Source organism: Equus caballus, chromosome 1 (genome assembly GCF_041296265.1).
Source record: "Equus caballus isolate H_3958 breed thoroughbred chromosome 1, TB-T2T, whole genome shotgun sequence".
Classification (NCBI taxonomy): Eukaryota; Metazoa; Chordata; class Mammalia; order Perissodactyla; family Equidae; genus Equus; species Equus caballus.
This window is the reverse complement of record NC_091684.1, coordinates 93884981-93906415: the sequence shown is the minus strand read 5'-3', so window position 1 is coordinate 93906415 and position 21435 is coordinate 93884981. Positions and strand designations below refer to the sequence as shown.

At 54.7% G+C, this 21435-nt stretch overlaps 1 protein-coding gene and 1 long non-coding RNA gene across 7 annotated transcripts in view; one reads left to right on the top strand and one right to left on the bottom strand.

Moving 5' to 3' along the window:
- ARHGAP22 (Rho GTPase activating protein 22) overlaps nucleotides 1-21435 on the bottom strand; it is a 188167-nt gene that overhangs the window by 60237 nt on the left and 106495 nt on the right. The window contains exon 1 of one of the 6 annotated variants that reach the window (XM_070265065.1): nucleotides 9091-9269. The exons of the other annotated variants lie outside the window; for them this stretch is intronic. Within the exon in view, the coding sequence (XP_070121166.1) occupies nucleotides 9091-9142 (52 nt within the window). The 5' untranslated portion in view covers nucleotides 9143-9269. Of the gene's footprint in view, nucleotides 1-9090; nucleotides 9270-21435 lie in introns of those variants that run through there. 6 annotated transcript variants of the gene reach the window in all.
- On the top strand, nucleotides 9394-15404 carry LOC111774878 (uncharacterized). The gene is made up of 4 exons (XR_011438000.1): nucleotides 9394-9804; nucleotides 11716-11821; nucleotides 12194-12389; nucleotides 13480-15404. It is a non-coding gene; the product is annotated as an uncharacterized lncRNA (long non-coding RNA).

The window sequence follows — 21435 nt, the reverse complement described above, 5'->3', positions numbered from 1 at the left end:
AGCCAGAGCGGCTAAACAAATATCACACAAAATAGACTTTAAAACAGAAATGCTACTGGAGACAAAGAGGAACATTTTATAATGATAATAGAGTCAAACAACAGGAAGATATAACGATGATAAACATATAGGCCTCTAACAACAGAACTCTGTAATTCATGGAATAAAAACGGGCAGAATTGAAGTGAGATTCAATGACAATAGTTGGAGACTTCAGTATTCCACTTGCCATAACGGATGGAACAATGAGGCAGAAAATCAACAAGGAAACAGAAGATGAACAACACAAGGAACCAGGTAGGCCTGACAGACATCTACAGTACACTCCACCCAATAACAGAAGATTACACATTCTTCCCAAGTGCACGTGGCACGTTTTCCAGGATGAACCTCATACGAGATCATAAAGCAAGCCTTAAACATTTAAAAGGACCGAATAAAACAAAACACAAAAGGATGGTCACTGACTACAGAGGAATGAAATTAGAAAAGGAAATTGGGAGAATTCATAAACATGGGAAAATTAACTCAGTCCTAAATAACCAAAGAAGAAATCAAAACAGAAATTTAAAAAACACTTTGAGATGAATGAAAACGAAAACACAACATATCAAAACTTAAGGGATGCAGCATGCTTAGAGGGAAACTTATAGCTGTAAACGCCCACATTATCAAAGAGGAAAGATCTCAAATCAATTACCTAACCCTACACCTTAAGAAACTAGAAAAAGAACAAATCAACTGATGGAAGGAAATAATTAAGATCAGAGTGGAAATAAATAAAGACTATAAAAACAATAGAGAAGATCAATAAAAACAAAAGCTCATTCTTTGAAAAGTTCACCACATTTGACAAACTTTAGCTAGACTGACCAAAAAATAAAAAGAGTCAAATTATTAAAATCAGGAATGAAAGAGGGGACATCGCTGCCATCCTTATGGAAATAAAAAGAACTAGAAGGGAATCATATGAAAAACTGCATGCCAACAAATTAGATCACTTAGATGAAATAGATAAATTCCTCACAAGACGAATTACCAAATTCAAACTCAAGAAGAAACAGAAAACCTAAATAAATAAGCCTATAACAAGAGACCGAATTCAGAGCTTAAACATTCCCCAAAATGTTTCACTGGTGACTGAATCATTTATGTCATCACTGAATCATTTAAAGAAGAATTAATACCAGACAGTTTCACTGGTGAATTCTCCCAATTAATACCAATTGTTCAGAAACTCTTCCAAAAAACAGAAGAGGATAGAAGTGTTCCCAACACCTGAGCAGCTAGTATTCCCCTAATGACAAAACTAAGACACCACAAGAAAACGACATTGCAAGAAAACGACAGACCAATGTCCCTTACGAATACACACAAAAATCTTCCACAAAATGCTCATCGACTGACAAATGGATACACCAAATGTGGCAGACCCATCCTCTGAAGCCATGCTATTCAGCCATAAAAAGCAACGTAGGACTGACGCACGCTACACCATGGGCAAACCTTGAAAACATTACGCGAAGAAGCCATTCGCAAAAGCCCACACATTGTATGAAAGTAGTTTAGTGGATGCAAGGGGAGAGGCGGTCTTGGGAAAGCAAAGTGACTGCTAAGGGGCATGAGGTTTCTTTATGAGGTAATGAAAATATCCTAAACTTAGATTACAGCGGTAGTTGCATAACTCTGCGAATACACCAAAAACTACCGAGTGGTACAGTCTAAGTGGATGAATTCTGTGATATGGGAAATGTATCTCAATAAAGCTGTTTAAGAGTCTGGTGAGGGGGTGTTTTGGGGAGGTGCCCAGCAAAAGCTGCAGGTCAGGCAGGATATGTGTTAGCTACAAAGCCGAGTTGGGGCAGGTCAGATAAGAAGAACTGTTTTAGGGTTTCACTTCATTTAGATGCTCCTCATTTAGGCCCCAGGATTCCTTAAGGGGAGTCCCTTACAAGGCCCCCAGACCAACAAGATGCGCAAACAGGCCGCCAGGCATTTCCTTCCCCCTCTTCAGGACCCCAGGACTCTCGAGCTCTCTGGGAGGCCAGCTGCCCTAAAGGCCGAGGTCAGGGGCTTCAGGCCTCCCCAGGACTGGTCCTCTCTAGGGCCTTAAGTCCACTCCCCTCAAACCCCAGGGCCAGCAGTGTTGGCCGTGGCTATGTGCTGGTTAAACAGACCTGCCCTTGAACTTTGTCCAAGGGGGGCCGCTGGCCTCTCCCCGCTGTCTCACATCCCCTCAGCCAGGTGACAGCTGGCGGAGCCTCTCTCTGAGCAGGTGGGCAAAGATATCTGGCCTGCCAATGCCATGCTGCTAGGAGCACAGAGCTGTTCTGAGTTTCCTCAGAGAATCGTGAGAGGTTCAATCTGACGGGGGCCTCAGAGATCATTCAGTCTTGCCTGCTTCCCTTTTGAGAGATGAGGAAACTGAGGTTCTAAGTGGTAACCCAGCCAGAAAGGGGCAGAGCTAGGACTGTCACCGGGCCTTCTGATAACCCGTGAGGTCAGCAGCCTGTCCCTGTTTACAGGCCAGGATGCAGAGGCTCAGAGGTGAAGGGTGGCCTGCGGTGGCCTGGGGAGGAAATGGAACCAAACCCGCCGCGTGAGGCTGGTTCCCTTTTTGAAAAACCCACAGGGCTGCTGTCCAAGACAACTGAATAAGGAAGAGGTAACAAAAAGAGACACTTCTCAGAAACAGAGTGGGACCCATGCAAACTCTGAGCTACCGGCCGGACGCCTCGGGGCTCTGGCCCACGAGCACAGTCTCTGGAGCACAAGACTCTACCATCGCGACCTGTCCTTCTGTCTCACGTCCGTCCTTGTCAGCGCTCCTCTGTCTTCAAGGTCGAGTCAGACAGGAGCGCTCCCACACGGCCTGGCTGCTGCCAGCCTTCCCAGCGACAAGCAAACGGCAGAGCCTGGCCTGCCTTCAGGGAGCTTGTGGCTCCCTTGGCGAGGGGACAGTTTGCAAACTGACACTTTTATAGTTATGCATTGCGATATGTTTTAAAGGAAAAGTACAGGATACCAAGTGGGCAACTAACTCGTCAGGGATGGCCTGTCAGGAGAGACTGACACTTGGGCCCAGACAAACCTGAGGGTCACCAGGTCAAGAGCAGGGCAAGGTGACTCCCAGCCGAGAGAAGAGCATGGGTGACGCAGAGGTGGGACAGCACCTGGGGGCACGAGGGTGTGAAAGCAGGCCGGGGTGAGTGGGGAGGCTGGCGACCACGCGGGCCCCTGTGAAGGGCACTGAGTTCACTGTGAATGCCACTGGAGGCACTCACATCTGTGAGCAGGGAGCGATGAGATCCTGCAGGCACCCTGACTGGTCCCTGGCCACCGCTGGAGACTGGACTGGAGTGGGGAGGGTCCAAGACATGGGGCTACTGCAGTGGTCTGGGCACCATGCCGGTGGCTGGGCCCAGCGTGCTGGCCTGGGATGCAGACGAGCAGAGGGATTCAAATGCAATTTGGAAAGACACCTGGCGGGAGTTGGTGATGGCACATGGGAGCAGCAGGACAGGATCAAGAGTTTGGGTTGTGCTTGCTTAGCTTTGGCGACTCTCTGGTCCAGAAGACACCCAAAGGAGGTGCCAAGGGGGTCTGGAGCTCAGGGCAGGGCCTGGGCTGGGGCAAAGGCTGCCGACTCTCAAGAGTGTGCCAAGTGTGGGGGCAGAGGCCAGCCCAAGGAGCATTTGCTGGGGCAGGGCCCTGGAAGCAGGTGGCACAGAGGGCACCGCAGGGACCGAGGAGCCCTGTGCTGGCCAAAGGCTGCCATTCCCCATCACCTTGGTCCTAGCACACCTCCACGGGCCTGGCAGGCCCTTCTCTGTGCTCTCCGCTGGGCTGGCGGCTCCTCCTACTAGACCCAGCTCGGGCACCACCTGGTCAGGGCATTTGCTGAACCTCCAGGCTGGGTGGGACCCCAGAGCACCCAGGCTGGCTGCTCCCCCTACATCTCTTCTCAGCCTGCAGCATCGCCGTCTCTTTCCTGGGTCTCCACGGGGCCAGGCTATGAGCACGTTGACAAGTCGGGAGCAAACACTGCATCATGCCCAACCTTCCACCCTCGAGCTGGGGATGAGGCCTGGCGTGGAGTGGGTGCCAACAAGTGGTTATTAAAGGAACACACATAATCCTGGGTGGCAGCTGCCTGTTGGCAATCTTGGAAGACTTTGAAAAATGGAACCTTCTTCAGAAGGTGGGCTCAGAGGCTGTCCAGGAGTTCACACGGCAGAATCAGTTCTTTCACCTCCAACCAGTGACGGCCACACCTCCCTCCATCTCTCTCCAGGACGGAGCGGGGGTCCTCTGTCGGCCCAGCTTACCCTGTGCCCAGCACCAGGAGCATTGTTGCTGCCCGTCCCACCAGCCTCTGCACACTGGCTGCCGGGCACCCCGCAAGCTCTTTGTCCATGAGGACAGGGGCATGGAGTCCACGCCGAGTGTCCCAGTCTATCACAGTGGAGTGATCATGCGCCCAGTGGGGCTGGACCCTCCCAGCTGGCCTGGCACTGGGATTCCCTGGGCAACGGGTGACATGAACGGCGAAGATGAGCACAACCATCTCCCTCGTCTCTGCTCCATGCACCGCTCTCTCGCCAACGTCCCCTGAGCACGGACTCTCTACCGAGCATGGGGCCACCTCACAGAGGTGACTCAGACCAACCAGGCCCTGGAGAGAATGAAATGAACCAGGCCTGGGGCAGGGGTTCAGAGATGGTTCCAGGTACAGGCCACTTTCCCCGGGGCTGGACCCCTCTCAGGCCCCACTCAAGGTGGCACCGTGAGAGGGCGTGGGGTGTGCAGGGACCAAAGAGGGCCAGGCTGTATGGTGCGGGGGCGTTGGGAGGGGCTGGCGGAGGAACGTGCAATGCCGGCAAGGCTAAGAAGCTGGGCCTTCTCCTGGAGGCACTCTGGGCCCAGGCAGAGCCTGAGGAGAGACATAATGTGCTGGGAGCCGTGCATGGGACACTGGCTTGGGCACTGGACTAGAAGAGGCAAAGGTGAAGCTGGGATGACCAGAGCAGTCAAGATGATGGTCTGCACAGGCAGCGCAGTGGCCTTGGAGGCAGGAATGGGGACACTGCCCTGGGCAGGATGACAGGAGCTGCCAGCCTTTGGTCTTGGGAAATGAAGCCATGGGCAGGGCTGAGAGCCAGGACACCGGGGGAAAGGGCAGGTGGGGCGCAGGACCGGAGATGAGCATTGCAGAGGTGGGGGGCAGAGGATTTGGGGGACTGCTTGCTTAGAGGCGATCGCAATGATCAGGGCCCAGGGGAGACTTACAGACAGAGCTCAAAAGGTCAGACAGAGAATTCACAGACCACTTGGTGTATTAAAGGGGGCAAGAGGGGGAGAAGGGAGGAGAAGGGCTGGGCAGGGGTGGGGCGGGCCGTCAGGTGCTCGGAGCATCAGGCCTGTTCGCCTGTTTGCCAGGTCCAGCAAGGCGACAGGGGTAAATGCAGGAGCAGGAGAAGCGGGAGGCGGGGCCGGCAGACTGCGCGCCTGGAGGCGAGAGACTGGCTTTGAAAAACCTTCTGATGAGCAACTCAGGCAGGTGTGCAGGCTGACAAGGAGCCCGCAGAAGGGAGGACGAGGGTGTTGGGGAGAGAGGGGACATGACGGGACAGGATTCTGGAAGACAGATGGGGGATCCCGGTGCTGAGACCAGAAGGAAGCGTGAGGGGCTAGGAGCCCCAGAAGCATCGTCTGTGATGAAGCAGCAGCAGGCCCAGGGCACCAGAGGTCAGAGGTCTCCGGGGCCCACCAGTCTGCCCTTGCCCCCTCCCTGGGCTGGAACCAAAGCCGCCTCAATGCGGCACTCCTGTACTGCTTCTTCCTCAAGCTGAAGAAAACGACATTTGCCCCCGAACAGACGCACCACAGAGCTCTCCATAGCAGAAGCATCTGGAAACACCACCTAGAAACAATGCAGTGAGACAGCGTCCCCAGAGTTCAGAGCAAGCCCGTCTGCCCTCTGCTTCTGGGAGGGTGTAACCCTTCTCTACACATCAGATCCCGCTCACTGACCTTCCCGCCTCTTCACGAGCACTGGGACCCGGGATGCGCCGTTTCAGCCATCTGTCTCGTCTACGATGGGAAGTGCGATTGACATCCCCGCACATGGGGCCTCGAAAAGCGCCTGCAGTGATCCCTGGCCTGGTCCACGAGGCCCACCTGCAGCTCCGTGCAGCTAGTGGGGGAGCAGGCGTCCCCTGGAGAGAGCGCCAGGCTTTGCACCCTAAAGGCAGGATGACGGGATCCACTATGGTGACCCTGGCGCGTGATGTATATTCGCTGCTCTCTTCACGGGATTTATCGTTTGAGCTTTTCTGCTTTATCAAGTACACTTTTGCACGGGGATCATATGGTCAAATACTCTGAAGTTTGGATTCAGAAATACCCAAGAATGAAATCCGTAACAACAGCTGTTGTCTTGAAAAAATTTAAGTGACATCAGTGACTAACGGACTCTCTTTCGATCACTTCCTAAATAAAACACACATACACACACACATTTCTAGTCTGGAAAGTCAGAAAGCTCGTTCCACAGGTAGTTTGCAACTGCTCAACATACACACACACATGCACCCTGGGAAGAGATGGACTGTGTCATTGCCGTGACAACTGAACTCAGTTTCGTGAGTTAAGCAGCATTTCCCAAAGTGTGTCCAAAGATACCGGTGCCACGTGAAATGCAGGTTCCCTGGGCAGAGGTTTGGAAACTGTACCTACAAGTCACGTGACTTGGAGACGCACAGCTGCACCAATGCATTAAAGGCTCTGAGAAGTCCTGCTGTGCCAAACATTCCAAACTTTGCTAACTCACGATTTCTAAGGTTATTTGACCAAGGAACCCCTTCCACCCTGTTTATGGTAGAACTCATTTTGAACAGTGGTCCAAACTGTCCATCACCTAGCTAGAATGGCCACAAGGGTTCAAATTTGTTAAATGAGGCAAGAATATTTAAACATTTGGAGATATGACATGAAAAAGCTAGGGGCCGGCCCAGTGGTATAGTGGTTAAGTTCGCGCGCTCTGCTCCGGCGGCCTGGGGTTCGTGGTTTTGGATCTGGGGTGCAGACCTATGCACCACTCGTCACGCCGTGCGGTGGTGGTGTTGCATGTATAGAACAGAGGAAGATTAGCACAGATGTTAGCTTAGTGACAATCTTCCCCAAGCAAAAAGAGGAAGATTGGCAACAGATGTTAGCGCAGGGCCAATCTTCCTCACACACACACACACACACAAGCCAAATGTCTGCCTTCCTTGAACCATAGACCATCCTTCCTGCCTGGCAGTGGGCACCCACTCTAGACAGGGCAGGCACACTCTAGCGTCACAATGCTCCCCACCTCCTCTCGCCCCAGACTTGGCCAGCTTTGCAATTTACATGGGCTGCAGGACTTTACAGGCCCTTCAGACAGGGTCCCTGCTCCCAGGCTGCTGTGGCCAGCTGTGTCTTGGGGTGGATGGGAAGGTGGGGGCAAGTGAGGAAACACTCCTACGCCAGGCCCCTTCCTCACCTGGATCGCTGTAGCCCAGGTGTCCACAGCCCCGGAGGACAAAGCTAGCAGGAGATGTACCCGGCTCCCTTCTGGGGCTCCTAGTTGAGCGCACACCCTCCCTAACCGACGCCTTGCAAATCCACCCTTGCTTCTGGGACGCAGGCTCCCTGCCAAGTTTACTGAGGAAAGGGTCACGAAAAGCTGCTCCAGCCCGGCCAGCCCCAGTGAAACCCTTCCTGCTCTGGGCTCCCACCTGCCCTGAGTCCTTCTGCTGCCCTGGCTACTGGGACCGCCAAGACCCGCCCCCTTTCAGTCCCCTCCTCCGAACACAAGCCCCACATGCAAAACTCTTTTTTTCTTTTTTAAAACTGTTGCTCTGCGGCAATGAGAACCATGCAACGATTCCCATTTCCTTTTTGGTCTGGGCTGCAAAAAGGCTCCAACACAGACGGTATCTGGCGGCCGGAGTAACCGGGCTCTTCTCTACGTCCTGTTTAAACGTACAGTCCTGTGTAGTTCTCTTGTATTTATTCGTTCTACACGTTATAATCCACCTCAAACCCTTGGTGAAACAAACCTGTACATCTGTGGCATCATTATCATCACCTGGACAAGAGTCCTTCAAGCTGCGTGACACACTCATACCTTTGCTTTATCTGGATCCACAACATACTTTTCAAGGAACCGGGACCTGGCGCGCATTCTGGTGAAACCTGGGCTACCCACCTCCCCCAGTCATGGCAGTCGCCTGGGGAAGTCCTTAAACACACAGCTTCGCAGACCACTCCCATCCGGCAGGTCAGGGTGGGGCCCGGGCATCTGCACGTTTAATAAGCGAGGGCAGGGGAGATCGGGAAGCTCTGCCCTAAAGGGGCGCCCCACCACGTTGCCGACGATCCACGGGGCTCTCGTCTCAGCCCGTCAAGAGTTAAGTCGGAAGGGCCAGTGCCCGAGGGAGGCCTGACCCCGGGCGGCCGCCGACGTCCCCAGCCCGGGTCTCGGCTGGGAGCCCTCTCCAAGCCCGCCGCATTCCACAAGCAGCCCCCCTCGCAAGTCCCGCCGCGACTTCTGGAAAACCCTGAGTCAGGGCCCTCGGATCCAAGTTTGTGCCAGCGGCGCACCGGGAGAATGAATGGCCCCCTAGCTCCCGGCGGTTAAGCCGCAGCGGCGGGCGCGGCGCGGGCGGGTCCCTCCTCCCGGGAGCCGCGGGCGGCGCGGGCGCTCCTCCGCCCGCCGTGCACTTGGCCGCCCCGCGCCGCACCGACCGGCCGCTCGGGGCCCCGCAGCGGGCGCCCCTCGCCGCTCTGCTCCCCTCCCGCCCTGGGGCCCGAGCCCAGCCCCCAGCCGCGCTCGGAGGAGCAGGAGGAGCCCTGGACGCGCGCTCCAAACTTCCCGAGGCGCTGGGGGAGTTGCAGCCACACCTGAGCCCTTTCCAAGGCTGAGGATGGGGGCGGGCGCCCAAGTCCCCGAGGCGGGGAGGGCGACCCCCCGCAGCAGCCGAAGGCAGCGGCGGCGCGCGCCCAGTCCGGAGCGCGGAGGTCCCGAGCCCGCGGCGCACGTGCGCGCCCGAGAGTTACCTTTGGGCGCTGGCAGGTGTCCCCTCCAGTCCTTGCAGCAGCACAGCCCCATGGCAGCCGCTCGGCTCCGCTGCCCGCCGCGCCGCCTGCTGCTGGCACCCGCGGGCGGGGAGCGCCCAGCCGTGCGCGGGGCTGCGCGCGGGGCCGCCGGCCCGGCTGCCTCCTCGGCCTCACGCCCGGCCCCAGCCCCGGCCCCGCGCCGCGGGCATCCCGGCCTCCGGGCAGACCCTGCTAATCAATAGGAGAACGCGCAGATCGCGCGGCCGGGCCGCTTTTATCTCCGCGCCGGGGCGGCCCCGCGCCGGCTCCCTGCCCTCGCGGGCGCCCTCCCCGCGGCCCGTTACTCGCTCCGGGCGCCAGCGGCGCGCTCGCCGGGGGCCGCCAGGGGGCGCTGTGCGGGCGGCGCGGCCTCGGGCTCCCTCCTGCTCCCCTGGGGAGCTGAGGAGGGGTGGGGGCGACCCTGGCCTGACCTCTGGGCGGCGCAGACAGGAAGGAAAGGTGCCCTCGCTGTGCAAGGGTGGCGCGTCCCCTCCCCCAGCATCCTCTAAGCAGTCCCCTCGTGAGCCACTTGGGGGGCGCGTGCGTACTGGGGCCACCCCCCCTCCCATCTTCCCAGCTAGCCTGAACGATACAACTGGGCAACAGAGGGAAAACAGTGTTCGCCCGGGCCACCCCCAAACCTGGCTGGGCTGCCTATGGACTGTGTGACTTTGGGTAAGTCACTTCCCCTCTGAGACTTTCTTTATCTGGAAAGTGAAGGAAATGACATCATTGCAGACCTCTTTGCGCACGAGTGAAAGGTTTGATAGCGTCAAGTTATTTAAACACTTTGTGCTCAGTTTTCCCATCTATAAGATGGAGAGAATGAGAGAAGAGCTTCACTGGATTCTTCCGAGGATTAACGCGTGGAGATATATACACATAACTTAGAACACACTGGTGTGTTCCTCGGCGCTCCGTAAGTGGGAGCTATCATCGCCATAAGTGTTGGTGTGGATTTGGGCAAACGGGTACTCTTGCCGTGAGGGTGCCTTTTGGTGCAATCACTTTGGAAAGCAACATGCGAGCTGCTTATTAAACTAAATATACTAATACCCGGGGAGGATGCAATTCCATTTCTCCGTGTGCACCCCCCAGAAAAGCTTGCCCACACACCTGGGAAAACCCACACAGGGCTGGGCACTGCAGCTTTGGTTGTAATTGCAAAAAATTGGAGCCAACAATATGTTTGTTGGTAAAGGGATTATCAGGTACACTGGCATTTTCATAAAATGGAACGGTGTATCAAAGGACAGAACTGGGACCGAAGGATGGATTCATGGCACTTACGTAAAACACACACCACAGGTCCTTACTGTAGTGCTCGCTCTGGGAGGGCACTGGTCTGTGCGGGCCTGGAAAAAGACACCGGAGGGAGAAAACCGAGAGTGGTTCCCTCTGGGGAAAGGGCGAGTGACGGGAATAGACTGAAAGTCGGTGTCAAGAGAATTTAGGGTTTTTCTAAAAAGGAAGGCATATTTACATATTGTGTAATTAAACTATAAAATGAGAGACATTATTTCAAGTGTCTGGCACAGAGTAGGGTTCTTAATACCAGCCTCTTTTGCCCCCCTCCAGTTCCTGGGATCTCTTCCTGCCTCTGAAACCTCTGATGGCTTTGGCCTCACTGGCATTTTCTGCCTTCCACCCCACCCCCCTCCCATCTTGGGAAAACGGAGGTGGTCCAGGCGGAGAGGAGAGGCCAGGCCTGGCCGGAGGCTGAGCTGCCTGAGGCCTGGAGCAGAAGAGTTAAATGCAGTGGTGGGAGGAAAGGAGGAAAGAAAGACTTGGAGCAGGCAAGAGGTTTTCCCAGGAGTTAAGTCTTATTCAAAGGAGAGATTAACAACAGTGGGCACATCTCGGCCTCCCTCTCCTTTAACTCTCCGGAGACACCAGGGTGAGGCTTCTTCGGGGAGGGAGGAGGGGTGCCCTGCACTCGATCTGGAAAGAAAGATGTTTTCACTTCGTGACATGTAGGCGGGGGTTACAAAGCGGGAGTAACTGAGAAAAAGCAGAGAGACCTGACTTCTGGTTGCTGCCAAGTCATTTTAAACAGTTTTAGCACCAAGCAAGATCACTTAGTCACAGCGGGCTTAATGAGGCCCCAGGAATTCCAAGCTGGAGCTCCCTGCATTCAGGGAGAGCATGTGTGGGGAGCGAGCCCCCGGGTGATTGTCCAACGGCCAAGTCCTACATTTGGAAAGCAGGATTTAAAAGAAAACATCACAGCGGCCATTGTGGGCTGCTTGTTTATCTTTCTAAGAGGAAGTAGCAAAGCAGGATCATTTCAAACGAGCCTATTATAGAGGGTCAGCATCCCCATTGAACAGTTCAAATATATTTTGGGATACTCGACTTTTCAAAGTGGCTTTAAATATCAACTCCCAGGGCAGCTTAGGAGACAGAACAAGGCAAGAGCTTCTAGTGTGATTGCCTTTGGGTCCACACACTTTTTAAATTCCTGATTATACGTTGTCTTTTTATAGTTTTCTAGTTGTGTGTCTATACCTCAAAAGGGAAGGAGAATAACAGTCACTCTGTGCTTCCCACCATGAGCCAGGCAATTCACAAGTGCTATTATCTCAGTTAACCACAGGTCATCCCCACGAGACAGATGCCATTAGATGCAGTTTAGAGAGGAAGAAGCTAAAATTGAGGGAGGTGAAGAGACTTGCGCGAGACCAGTGAAGTGGTAAGTGGCAGAGCCAAGACGGATGGATGGATGGATGGATGGATGGATGTGTGGATGGATGGATGTGTGGATGGATGGATGGATGGATGTGTGGGTGGGTGGATGGGTGGATGGATGGATGGGTGGGTGGGTGGGTGGATGGATGGATGGATGGATGGACGAATGGATGGATATGTGGGTGGGTGGATGGGTGGATGGATAGATGGATGGGTGGGTGGATGGGTGGATGGATGGATGGGTGGGTGGGTGGATGGATGTGTGCGTGGGTGGATGGATAGGTGGATGGGTGGATGGATGGTGGGTGGATGGGTGGGTGGATGGGTGGGTGGACGGGTGGATGGATTGATAGATGGATATATGGCATTTCCCCAGTTAGGTGTCGAGTCGTGGGCTGCAACTGGGAAAGCACATACTAAGCATGGAGTTTGCCTGAAAAACCTAACTTCTTGAACCCAGCTCTGCCCCTTGGATTGCTCATGACCCCAAACCATCTTGAACTGAGCCCAATGGCAGGATCACTCAGTGCCGCGAGGCTCGAGCTCAGCGCAAGCCGCCCCACTCCAGAAGGGTGAGCAGGCAGGTGGGGGCCTCTGAGCCATCTTCCCAGGCTGGGAAGCCGACATCCTGCACGTCACAGGAGGCGGAGCCAGAACAGGGCTGAGTATCCAGCGAGGGCAATGGACCCTGGGAGGAGAGATGGAGCTGGTTTGGGAGGACAAAGGCTCTGGGGGGCTGGGCTCCCCCATCCACCCAGGGCCCCACCTCCTGCTGCTTTATTCCATTCTCTGCGAGACCCAGAGCTCGGTACTAAGGACATGAGGTTGTCTCCAGGGAGGCCGCTGCTGCTGCTGGGATCCTGACCATATGCAGCCTGAGCCCCTGGTTCCCCATGTGCCCCAGGCCATCCAGGGATTGGTCTGGGGACTCAGACCTGGCCTTCGTACCCTTCTACAGGAGTCTGGTGGCTCCTCCTGACATCCCCCATCCTGGTACTATCTCAAGGTGTGAGCTCAGCCCTGGGCAGCTCAGGAAAAGGTAGCAATGGGGACGGGGCATCTTAGTCACAGGTGTAGCTCTGGGGGGCTATGATCATCATTCGTTCATTCTCTCATTCATTTATTCATCCATGTACCAAACGGTGACTGAACACAACTCAACACCCGAGAAAGACAGCCCAGGGCCTGAGCTCTGGGGAGGCCGGGAGCTCTGGGGGGACAGTGACCCAGTCTGCTGCTGGGGGTCAGGAAAGGCTCTGCAGAAGAGAGGTCTTTGAGGTGAGAGCTGAGCCACGAGGGGGAGTCCAGCAGCTCAGAGGAGGGTGTGAGGGTCCTCCGGTGGGCAGTGTCACCAGGTGAAGGAGCTGGGTTCTGCGTCGGCTAGAGCGGGGCAGGGCACGGAGGGCAGGGGAACAGGATGCAGCCTGTGATTCTGAGCGTCCGCCTGGCGCTGGAGTGAATTCGGGCCCAGAAGGGGCGACGGGGAGCAGGCAGAAAGCTGAGAAGCTAAAGGCATGGACCTGGTGGGAGAGGTCGGAGGGACGGAGGCCAGGCGGGCTGCGTGCTGGCAGGTGGCCTGCGACCCCGCCTCCCTGTTCTCGCGCCCTCTCTGCTCCTGTCCCCTTGAATCTGGGCTGCCCTGTGACCTGCTTTAACCAACAGGAGGTGACAGCAGTGACTCTGGACCAGTTCTGGGCCTAAGTCCTAAGGAGGCTGGGCGGCTTCTGCTGGTGTCCTTGTGAGCAGTGGGACTGTCCTGAAGCCGCCATGGTCCAGGAAGCCCAACCCAGCCGTACGGAGAGGCTGCACAAAGCACTGTGGTCAGGACCAGCAACCGCGGCTTCCAGCCACAGGACCGAGGCGCCCTGGAAGTGGGTCCTCCGGCGGATACAGGACAGCAGACAAGCTGTCCCTGCTGAACCCCACCCACTGCACAGCCGTGAGCAAATAAAAGGGTCAAGTCACTAAGCTTTGGGGTAGCATTTCCGCAGTCACAACTGAAACACTGGGACTAAGACCTAACCCTAACAGCTACCACTGCCTGGCCCCGATGGCAGGCCGGGCTAAGGGCGTGACCTTCCATTAGAATTCGAGCAATCCTATATATTCCGTATTGGCATCATTTCCACTTTAAAGAGGGCGACACTGAGGCACAGAGAGGTGAAGAATTTTCACAAGCTCACACAGCTCATCACTGGCTGAGCTCAGACTGGAACTCAACCCGGCTTGTTTCGGAGCCTGTGCTCTTTATGACTCTCTGGCGGATGTTTTGGAGGAAGGGACTGCACTTGGCGATGAATTCAGTACCCCAGGGCTCTAAGGCCCATCTGCAGGTGAGACTTGCAGTAAAAGAGACAGTGTCAGTAGTGTGCTGGACGGGGTCTGGCGGGAAGGGCACGTGAGCTCAGCTCACTGCTCTGTTAGCTTTTCAGAATGATGTCTGCTTCCTGGCGGCCTGGGCACGTGGCACAGGGAGTTTCTTGAAGATGAAAGCACTTCGTAGGCCGCTTATTACAAAACCCCCCGACACCACTGGTGCTAGGAGCTCATAGACAGGGTCTCGCTTACTTTTCACAGCGGCCCCGTGATGGCCATACGTTATCACACTCATTTACAAGTGAGAATGTGGACACCTGCCCTGGGTATGCAAGCTCTCAGGGTCACACGGTTCATGGGAGCCTGGACTGGAATCTGGGCTGTCTGACCAGCCCCCTGCCCCCTACAGCTGAGGGTCTCCACCTGGGCCTGCCTCCCCTTCTCTCATCCTCTCCTCCATCATTGTTCTCATCTGTGTCAGGGGTTGGGCCGAAATCCAGCGTGCCCACGCCATATGAACACCGCCATCGGCTCATGGACATCCTGGAGTTGGAAGGGACCTCACATGTTAACACGGCCTCCTTGTCGTTCATGGGAGATCAGAGGTCCAGCAAGGCTGGATCCACTTCACATCAAGCGTTTCTTGAGGGCCTACTATGTGCCAGGCACTGAAAGGTGAGTCAGTGACAAGTTTGGGCTACCCACCATCAACTTCAGCTTCTGCTCTGTTTCAGTTTCTGAAACGAGAAGCAGAAATGGGGCCTCTCAAGCCCCGTCTCTCAAAATATGTCCTGTGCGCTTTCCCCACAGTGCATGGAAGCCAACTAATTTGGATTTAGATGTCTGGTTAAACATGTTAACTAGCACCCTTCTCCCCATATTATCCCTCATCAATAGCACCGCTATTGTTATTCACTTTACAGACTCATTGTTCTGGTTTCTTTTTTTTTTTTTAAATAAAGTGTGTGACTCTGGGGAAGGTAGATTCTGCTTGAAGCAAGCCTACACTGTTTTGTACTAGAAAAGGCTATGGATTCTATAAGGACTGCTATGCTTTTTCTTTTCTCTTAATGAGACTTAAGTTTTATTTCTCTTTTTCCTTTGGCTGCCAGGGAGCTCAGGGAAAATTTAAAGTTTGGCTTTGGCAAGTACGAAGGCCCTAAAGCAGGCCTTCCCATTTCTGCTTTTGTTTCCTAATTTGGCTTTTCTACTTTTATTTGCATTTTCTCAGGTCCTTGATTTTAAACAATTAAAATTTTAAAAAATTATTACCATTGTGTTATCTTTATTTTATTCTAAGTGATCTCCTTAGAAGCTACTTCCAATCCTTTGTGGAATAACACAGGAGTATAAGTGAATAAGTGAATGTAACACATTCTATTTTAAACCAGGAGTCGGTAAACCTTTTCTAAGGAGCAGATCATAAACGTATTTAAGCTTTGCATGCCACATGGTCTCCACAGCAACTACTCAACTCTGCCCTTGCAGCATGAAATCAGCTATAGACAATACGTAAATGAATGGGTGTGGCTGTGTTTCAATAAAACTTTATTTACAGAAGCAGGTGTAAGACAGATTAGGCCTGGGGCCTTTCTGTAGTTTGCAGCCCTCTGTTTTAAAAGAATTTCAGAGCATTGGGAAGTTGTTCCCTCTGCAGCTGGGAAGAACTTGGCTTAGAAAAGAAGTGAATTTCCATCCCCGGGAGGTGGGAATCCTGTCCAAGATGTCTGGTTTCCACTTCTGGGTGATGGATGGGGGAAGAGCAGCCGCACACGCTGTCTGGACAGTGGGCTCTCGAGAGGGGCTGGCGGTGCCCGGGAGGGGTCAGGCCCCGATGGCGCGGGCTCTGAAGACTGCCAGCGCGAGCCTCCTGTCCTGCCCACTCGCGGTGCGTGCTCCCTGGGGGGGAGGGGGTGCTGGGGGCAGGACCCTGGAGGTGCACGGCCGGCCGGTTCCCTTGCTCGGGCCAATGGGCCTCGGGCTGCCGCGGACGTGGTTCATGGAAGGAATGTGTCTGCAGTTCCAAATTCCCACAGAGAAAGACAAGGGGGACCGTTGGGGAGAAATTCCTGGGCCACATTTTTCTTGCTGCTCATGTGGCCTGAAGCCATTGAACTTGGCCAGACTGCCCAGAGAGGGAGTTTACAAAGCCCATTGTCCTTTGCTGAGCCTCACCCCCGCCCCTGCTCCCACCTGCTCTTTCTGTCTTCCTTTCTTTCCTCTCCCACCGCCAGGAGAAGTGCAGCATGGGAAAGAGCAGGCGGCCCCAGCATGGGCTTCTGCTCCCTGCCCCAGACCGAGGCCAGAACCCTATTACAATCCCCATTTTCCTGCTGGGGAAACTGAGGCACAGAGCTGCTCAGTGACTTACCTGGGGCCCCGCAGCTAGTAAGTGGAAGAGACAGGATTTGGATTGAGGTGTCTGGCTCCAGCGCGACCCTTACCTGTCACTCTCGGTGTGTGACCCCTCAGCTCAGTATCCCATTTACAGATAAAGCCCTAAGGGCGTGTCACCGCAGTTCAGTTCCAGCAACAATTCAGGGGACAAAGCATTTGCACAGATAGGCCCTGCGCCCTCTGGAGGCTCCCAGCACCCCCGAGTGCCACAGAAGCCCAGCCCCTCCACCAGGAGCTAGGCCCGCTTAGCTGGGAGCACAGCACTGTGAGCTGGGGGTAACCAGTCCCCCTTGCTGTTGTCGCCATTGCTGCCGCAGCTGCGGACGGTGCAAGGGGGGGACCTCATTACCGGGGAGCCTTTGAGAGTTTGCAAAGTGCCAGCCCCTCGGCTTGGCGACTTACGTGCACTATATGTCACTGACATGACAACCCTGGGAGGGAGTGTTGACAAGCCTGTGTCACAGGTAAGGAAACCAGCACATTAACGGGCTGATGGATGCTCGCTGCTGTGACGCAGGGCAAATCTCAGTGGATTAACCCTATAAACACTTTCTTGCTCAGGTCACCACCTCTTGTGGGCCAGCACGAAAGGGAGGAGGGAGGGGGCTCTGCTCCATGTGCTCACTCGGGGACTCAGGCTACTTCTAGGATCGCAGCGTCCTCCCCTGGATCCCTCCCGTCTGCTTGTCAGAGGAGGGCAATGGGAGCGGGAGAGGTCAGGGGGTTTGCGGGGCTGCGAGTGGCCTGTGTCGCCGTCCCACTCACATTCCACTTTCCAGAGGGCAGTCACGTGGCTGTCTTCCTGCGGGGGAGGCTGGGACGCAGAGTCTGTCTGCAGGGCCCTAGGAAAAGGCAGGGGGTTTGGCTGCCACCCTGGGCTTCAGAGCAGTGAGGTGCCGTGAGGGGCTGTGGAGACGTTTGATGCCCAAGCTTGTGTTTTGCCACCAGGCTGCCTTGACTGGAACGGATGCTGAGCTGTCTGCAGTGAATTCCAGCTTCCAGCATCTTGAAAGACCCTCGGTCCTTCCACGGGGCTGGGGATGGGGCTGAAGGTCCCGAGGGCTGTGAGGATGAGCTGGGACACGAAGAGCTTGACCCGGTAAATGCCCCACAGGCTGTCCCTCCTAGCGCTGCTGCAGCCAGCAGTGCTGGGCATGGGGAGGGCTGGACTGAGAGGATTTCAGCCCCGAGGAGAGAGGTGGGGGCGGCCGAGTCCACAGGAAGGAGTTCCAGCACGTGTGCTTGCTGCTGCCAGCTGGGTGGGAAGGAGAAGGCGCAGGACCACCCGCTTCCCATGGCTGGTTCTGGGGAGAAGTGTCCAGGCCACTTCTGTCCGTCTCGATGCCCAACAGGCAGCTGAGCAGAAGCTGGCCGTGACCATGTGTCTAAAGCATGGACACAGGGATGGGTGAAGCTCCTGTCCCCCAGGGTTTTGCTGTGGAAGCAGCAACTCCTCCAGGATGTTCTGCCCAGGCCTTGACATCCTGCTCAGTCCGGAGGGCTCCCTGCCACGTAAGGCAGAGCCTCTGGGTACACTGTGGATTCCTGTACCTAGTTACTCCCACAGGACGCTGGGATGCCCGGGACGATGGGCATGGGGTGGGCCCCCTCTAGCTGGCCTTGGTGGTGGCAATGAGATTCCAGCTGGACGGGGATGTGCTGCTGAGCTCGACAGAAGTGCCCCCTTGGGAGGGAGAGGCCTGGCAGTCTCTCCAGAGACACATAGGACCTCTGGCACAGGACCGGCTGCTGAGGGACAGGGTCCACAAGCTCCTAGTGCCATCCTCTGCCAGGTCACACACAGGCGCGCACACACACACACACACACAGACATACACAATTTCCAGGGGCCTGTTGGTTTCCGATGGCTGGGTCAGACCCAGTTCTAGTGTCTGATAACTCCCCAGGACCACTGCGCCTCACCTCCTATTTACTCAGTACCAGCTGGGGCTCAGTCACCCTCAAAGCCTCTCCTTCTGTGGCCTCCACACCCTTCCTGCACCCAGGTCTGGGTCCACCCAACAGATTTCCTGAACACCGAACCCCGGAAGCATTTTTCACACGATGGACTCCAACCATTTGAGGGTCATGAAATCAAAGCAGTGGGTCTTAACCAGTATTTTTAAAAGTGAGATAGACTCCTATAGAACAGACAGTGCCAGTGGGCACTGCATGTAGGAACGGCCCTGCTTCGTGACACCCTTGTCTCAGCGTGCGCTGGGCCCTGCGGTGCCATATCATGTTTATTTCTCATTATCAAAAAAAGTGTCAAAACACTGTGTTGGCATGTCCATCTCATTTCTTCCAGAAAACTGGGGCTCTTTGTGCAAATTAGTCCACAAATTTCTCCTCCTCCTTTATCTCTACTGCCAGCTCCCCGTCTGCTGCATGCCAAAGATGGGCACAGTCTTGGCCAAGCCACTCAAAAACAAAAAACTGGACCCACCACCAACAGGCACTAAAGGTCCTGTTATGAGCCCACCCCAGGACTCCGGCTGCTTATTTGTCTGTCATTTGCACACCCAACAGGGCCACTTAAGTGATGCTTCATGGGACAAAGAAGATCAGCTTCTCCCAATTTAAAGAACAGAACAGAACAGAGAGAACCCTCGGCCCTGGACATTCCTTCCGTGCTGGCTCCTGCACAGTGGGCTGGGCGGACAGCACTTTCTCCAACATATTCCTTTGACAGTTATTTGTGTCGCGCCACTCTGTGCCAGACACAGGAAACCAAACCAGAAGCCCTGCCCCCGATGCCCCTTCTCAGCCCAGGCCCGAGTAGGTGTGATGAGGACCCACGGCTCCCGCCTGCCTCTCCAGGCCTCTTCCTCCCAGAGGAAGGTGCTGCCCGCTGTGGGTATGTTCCGGCCGGCCCCACGTGCTCCAGCTCCACCCCAAGCCTGCCAGGAGAGGCCTGGTTCTCCAGGATGCTGGGATCCTCGACCAGTCTTACACTGCGGGGAGGGGAGGTCCTCAAGGGTATTGAGCACCTGCTGTGTACTAGGCACTGCTGTATCCCGCCATCCCCGCCAAGGCCCATCAAGGTCATTATTACCACCATCCCACGAGGCTCAGGGAGGTGAGGGGGCTTTCCTACGCGGTGCTCACAGCCCGGAAAAGCCAGTTCTTTCCCGGATCTCTCGGACTCTCGCCTCTCTGCTTTTCCCAGAGGGGCTGCAGGAAGAGGGGAAACCCACAGGGGCGGAGCGGAGGAAGGCAAGCCAGGTCTTGTGGGTTCGGGCCCCAAGAGCGTGGGCTGGATTGCTGAGGTCAGTGGAAGCAGGGTCCTACCGAGAAGGGCCAGTGGCTCTGGCAGCTTCACGGCTGTATTAGTTGCCCAGGGCTGCTGTGACAAATTGCCACGGACGGGTGGCCTACAACAACAGGAATTTGTTCTCTCAGAGTTCTGGAAGCTACAAGTCCAAAATCATGGTGTTGGCAGGGCCGCGTTCCCTCCGAAGGCTGAGGGAAGGATCTTTTCTGTGCCTTTCTAGTAGCTTCTAGGTGTTCCCAGGCAATCCCTGGCATTCCTTGGCTGGTAGCCCCATCACTCCAGTCTCCGTCTCCATCTTCGCATGACCTCTTCCTCGCGTGTCTGTGTGTTCACATCTCCCTCTCCTTTCTTTTCCCAGCTTTATTGAGGTATAATTGGCAAATAAAATTCTAAGATATTTAAAGTGTCTATACGTGTACATTAGGAAAGGATTCGCCCCATCTAGTCAGTTAACGCACTCATCGCCTCACAGGTATCTTATTTTTTGGTGAGAACATTTACATTCTACTCTCATCCCATTTCAATTATACGATCCAATTACAGTTGTCACCTGTAGTCACCACGCTTCCCGTGAGATCCTCAGAACTCATTCACCTTATAGCTGACAAATTTCCCTCTTCTTATAAGGACACGGGTATTGAATTTGGGGCCCACCCTACTCCGGTATGACCTCATCTTAACAAATTGCATCAGCGAAGAAGCTATTTACAAATAAGGCCACATTCTGAGGTTTTGGGTGGACATGAATTTTTTAGGGGTAACAATGACCTCGCGCTTTCCCAGGCGTGGCCTCCCCAGCTGTTTCCCGCTAGTCCAGTCTGCAGGACAGTGTTGGGGACAGCTGTGAGCTCAGAACCCAGGGGGCATCTCTGACCTTCAGAAGGACTTCCAATTCAGGTGTTTTCTAGTGACTGTAACCCCAGTTTTTAACATTCTGGTACTCCAGAAGAATGTGACTTTAAAAAATGCTGAGCTACAGGTGTTTTAGTGATATATTTTTTAAAAATCGGAAACGTTTATGCTCCCAGATATGCTGCAGTGGAAGTTTGGATCCAGTAAAGGCAAACTTGTCTAGAAAGTCGTCTTCTCTTCCTCCAAAATCCACGGAGGAGGAAGAGAACCACTAAGTCCTTATTCTGGTTCAAAGGCTTCCCAGACCAGTGGCATTCAAACACAACGGCCTGGAAATTGCTCCAGCGACCGTCCACACCTCCACCTCTCCAGGGGAACGCTGGGGAACACAGAGACAAACTGGGAACTCTTCCTTTGAGTTAAAACTAGAGCTCGTGATCAATTCAAAAATGGAGTTCCTGCCAACAACAAAAAGAAGTGAAAAAAAAAATCTCTAAAGTATCGACTAAGAAATAGGATTATTCGAAGATGAAGAGCTCAAAAAATAAGATTTGTAGGGGCCGGCCTGGTGGCACATCGGTTGAGTTCGCACGTTCTGCTTCCCAGCGGCCAGGGGTTCGCCGGTTCAGATCCCAAGTACGGACATGGCACCACTTGGCAAAAGCCATGCTGTGGCAGGCGTCCAACATGTAAAGTAGAGGAAGATGGGCCAGGTGTTAGCTCAGGGCCAGTCTTCCTCAGCAAAAAGAGGAGGATTGGCAGTAGATAGCTCAGGGCTA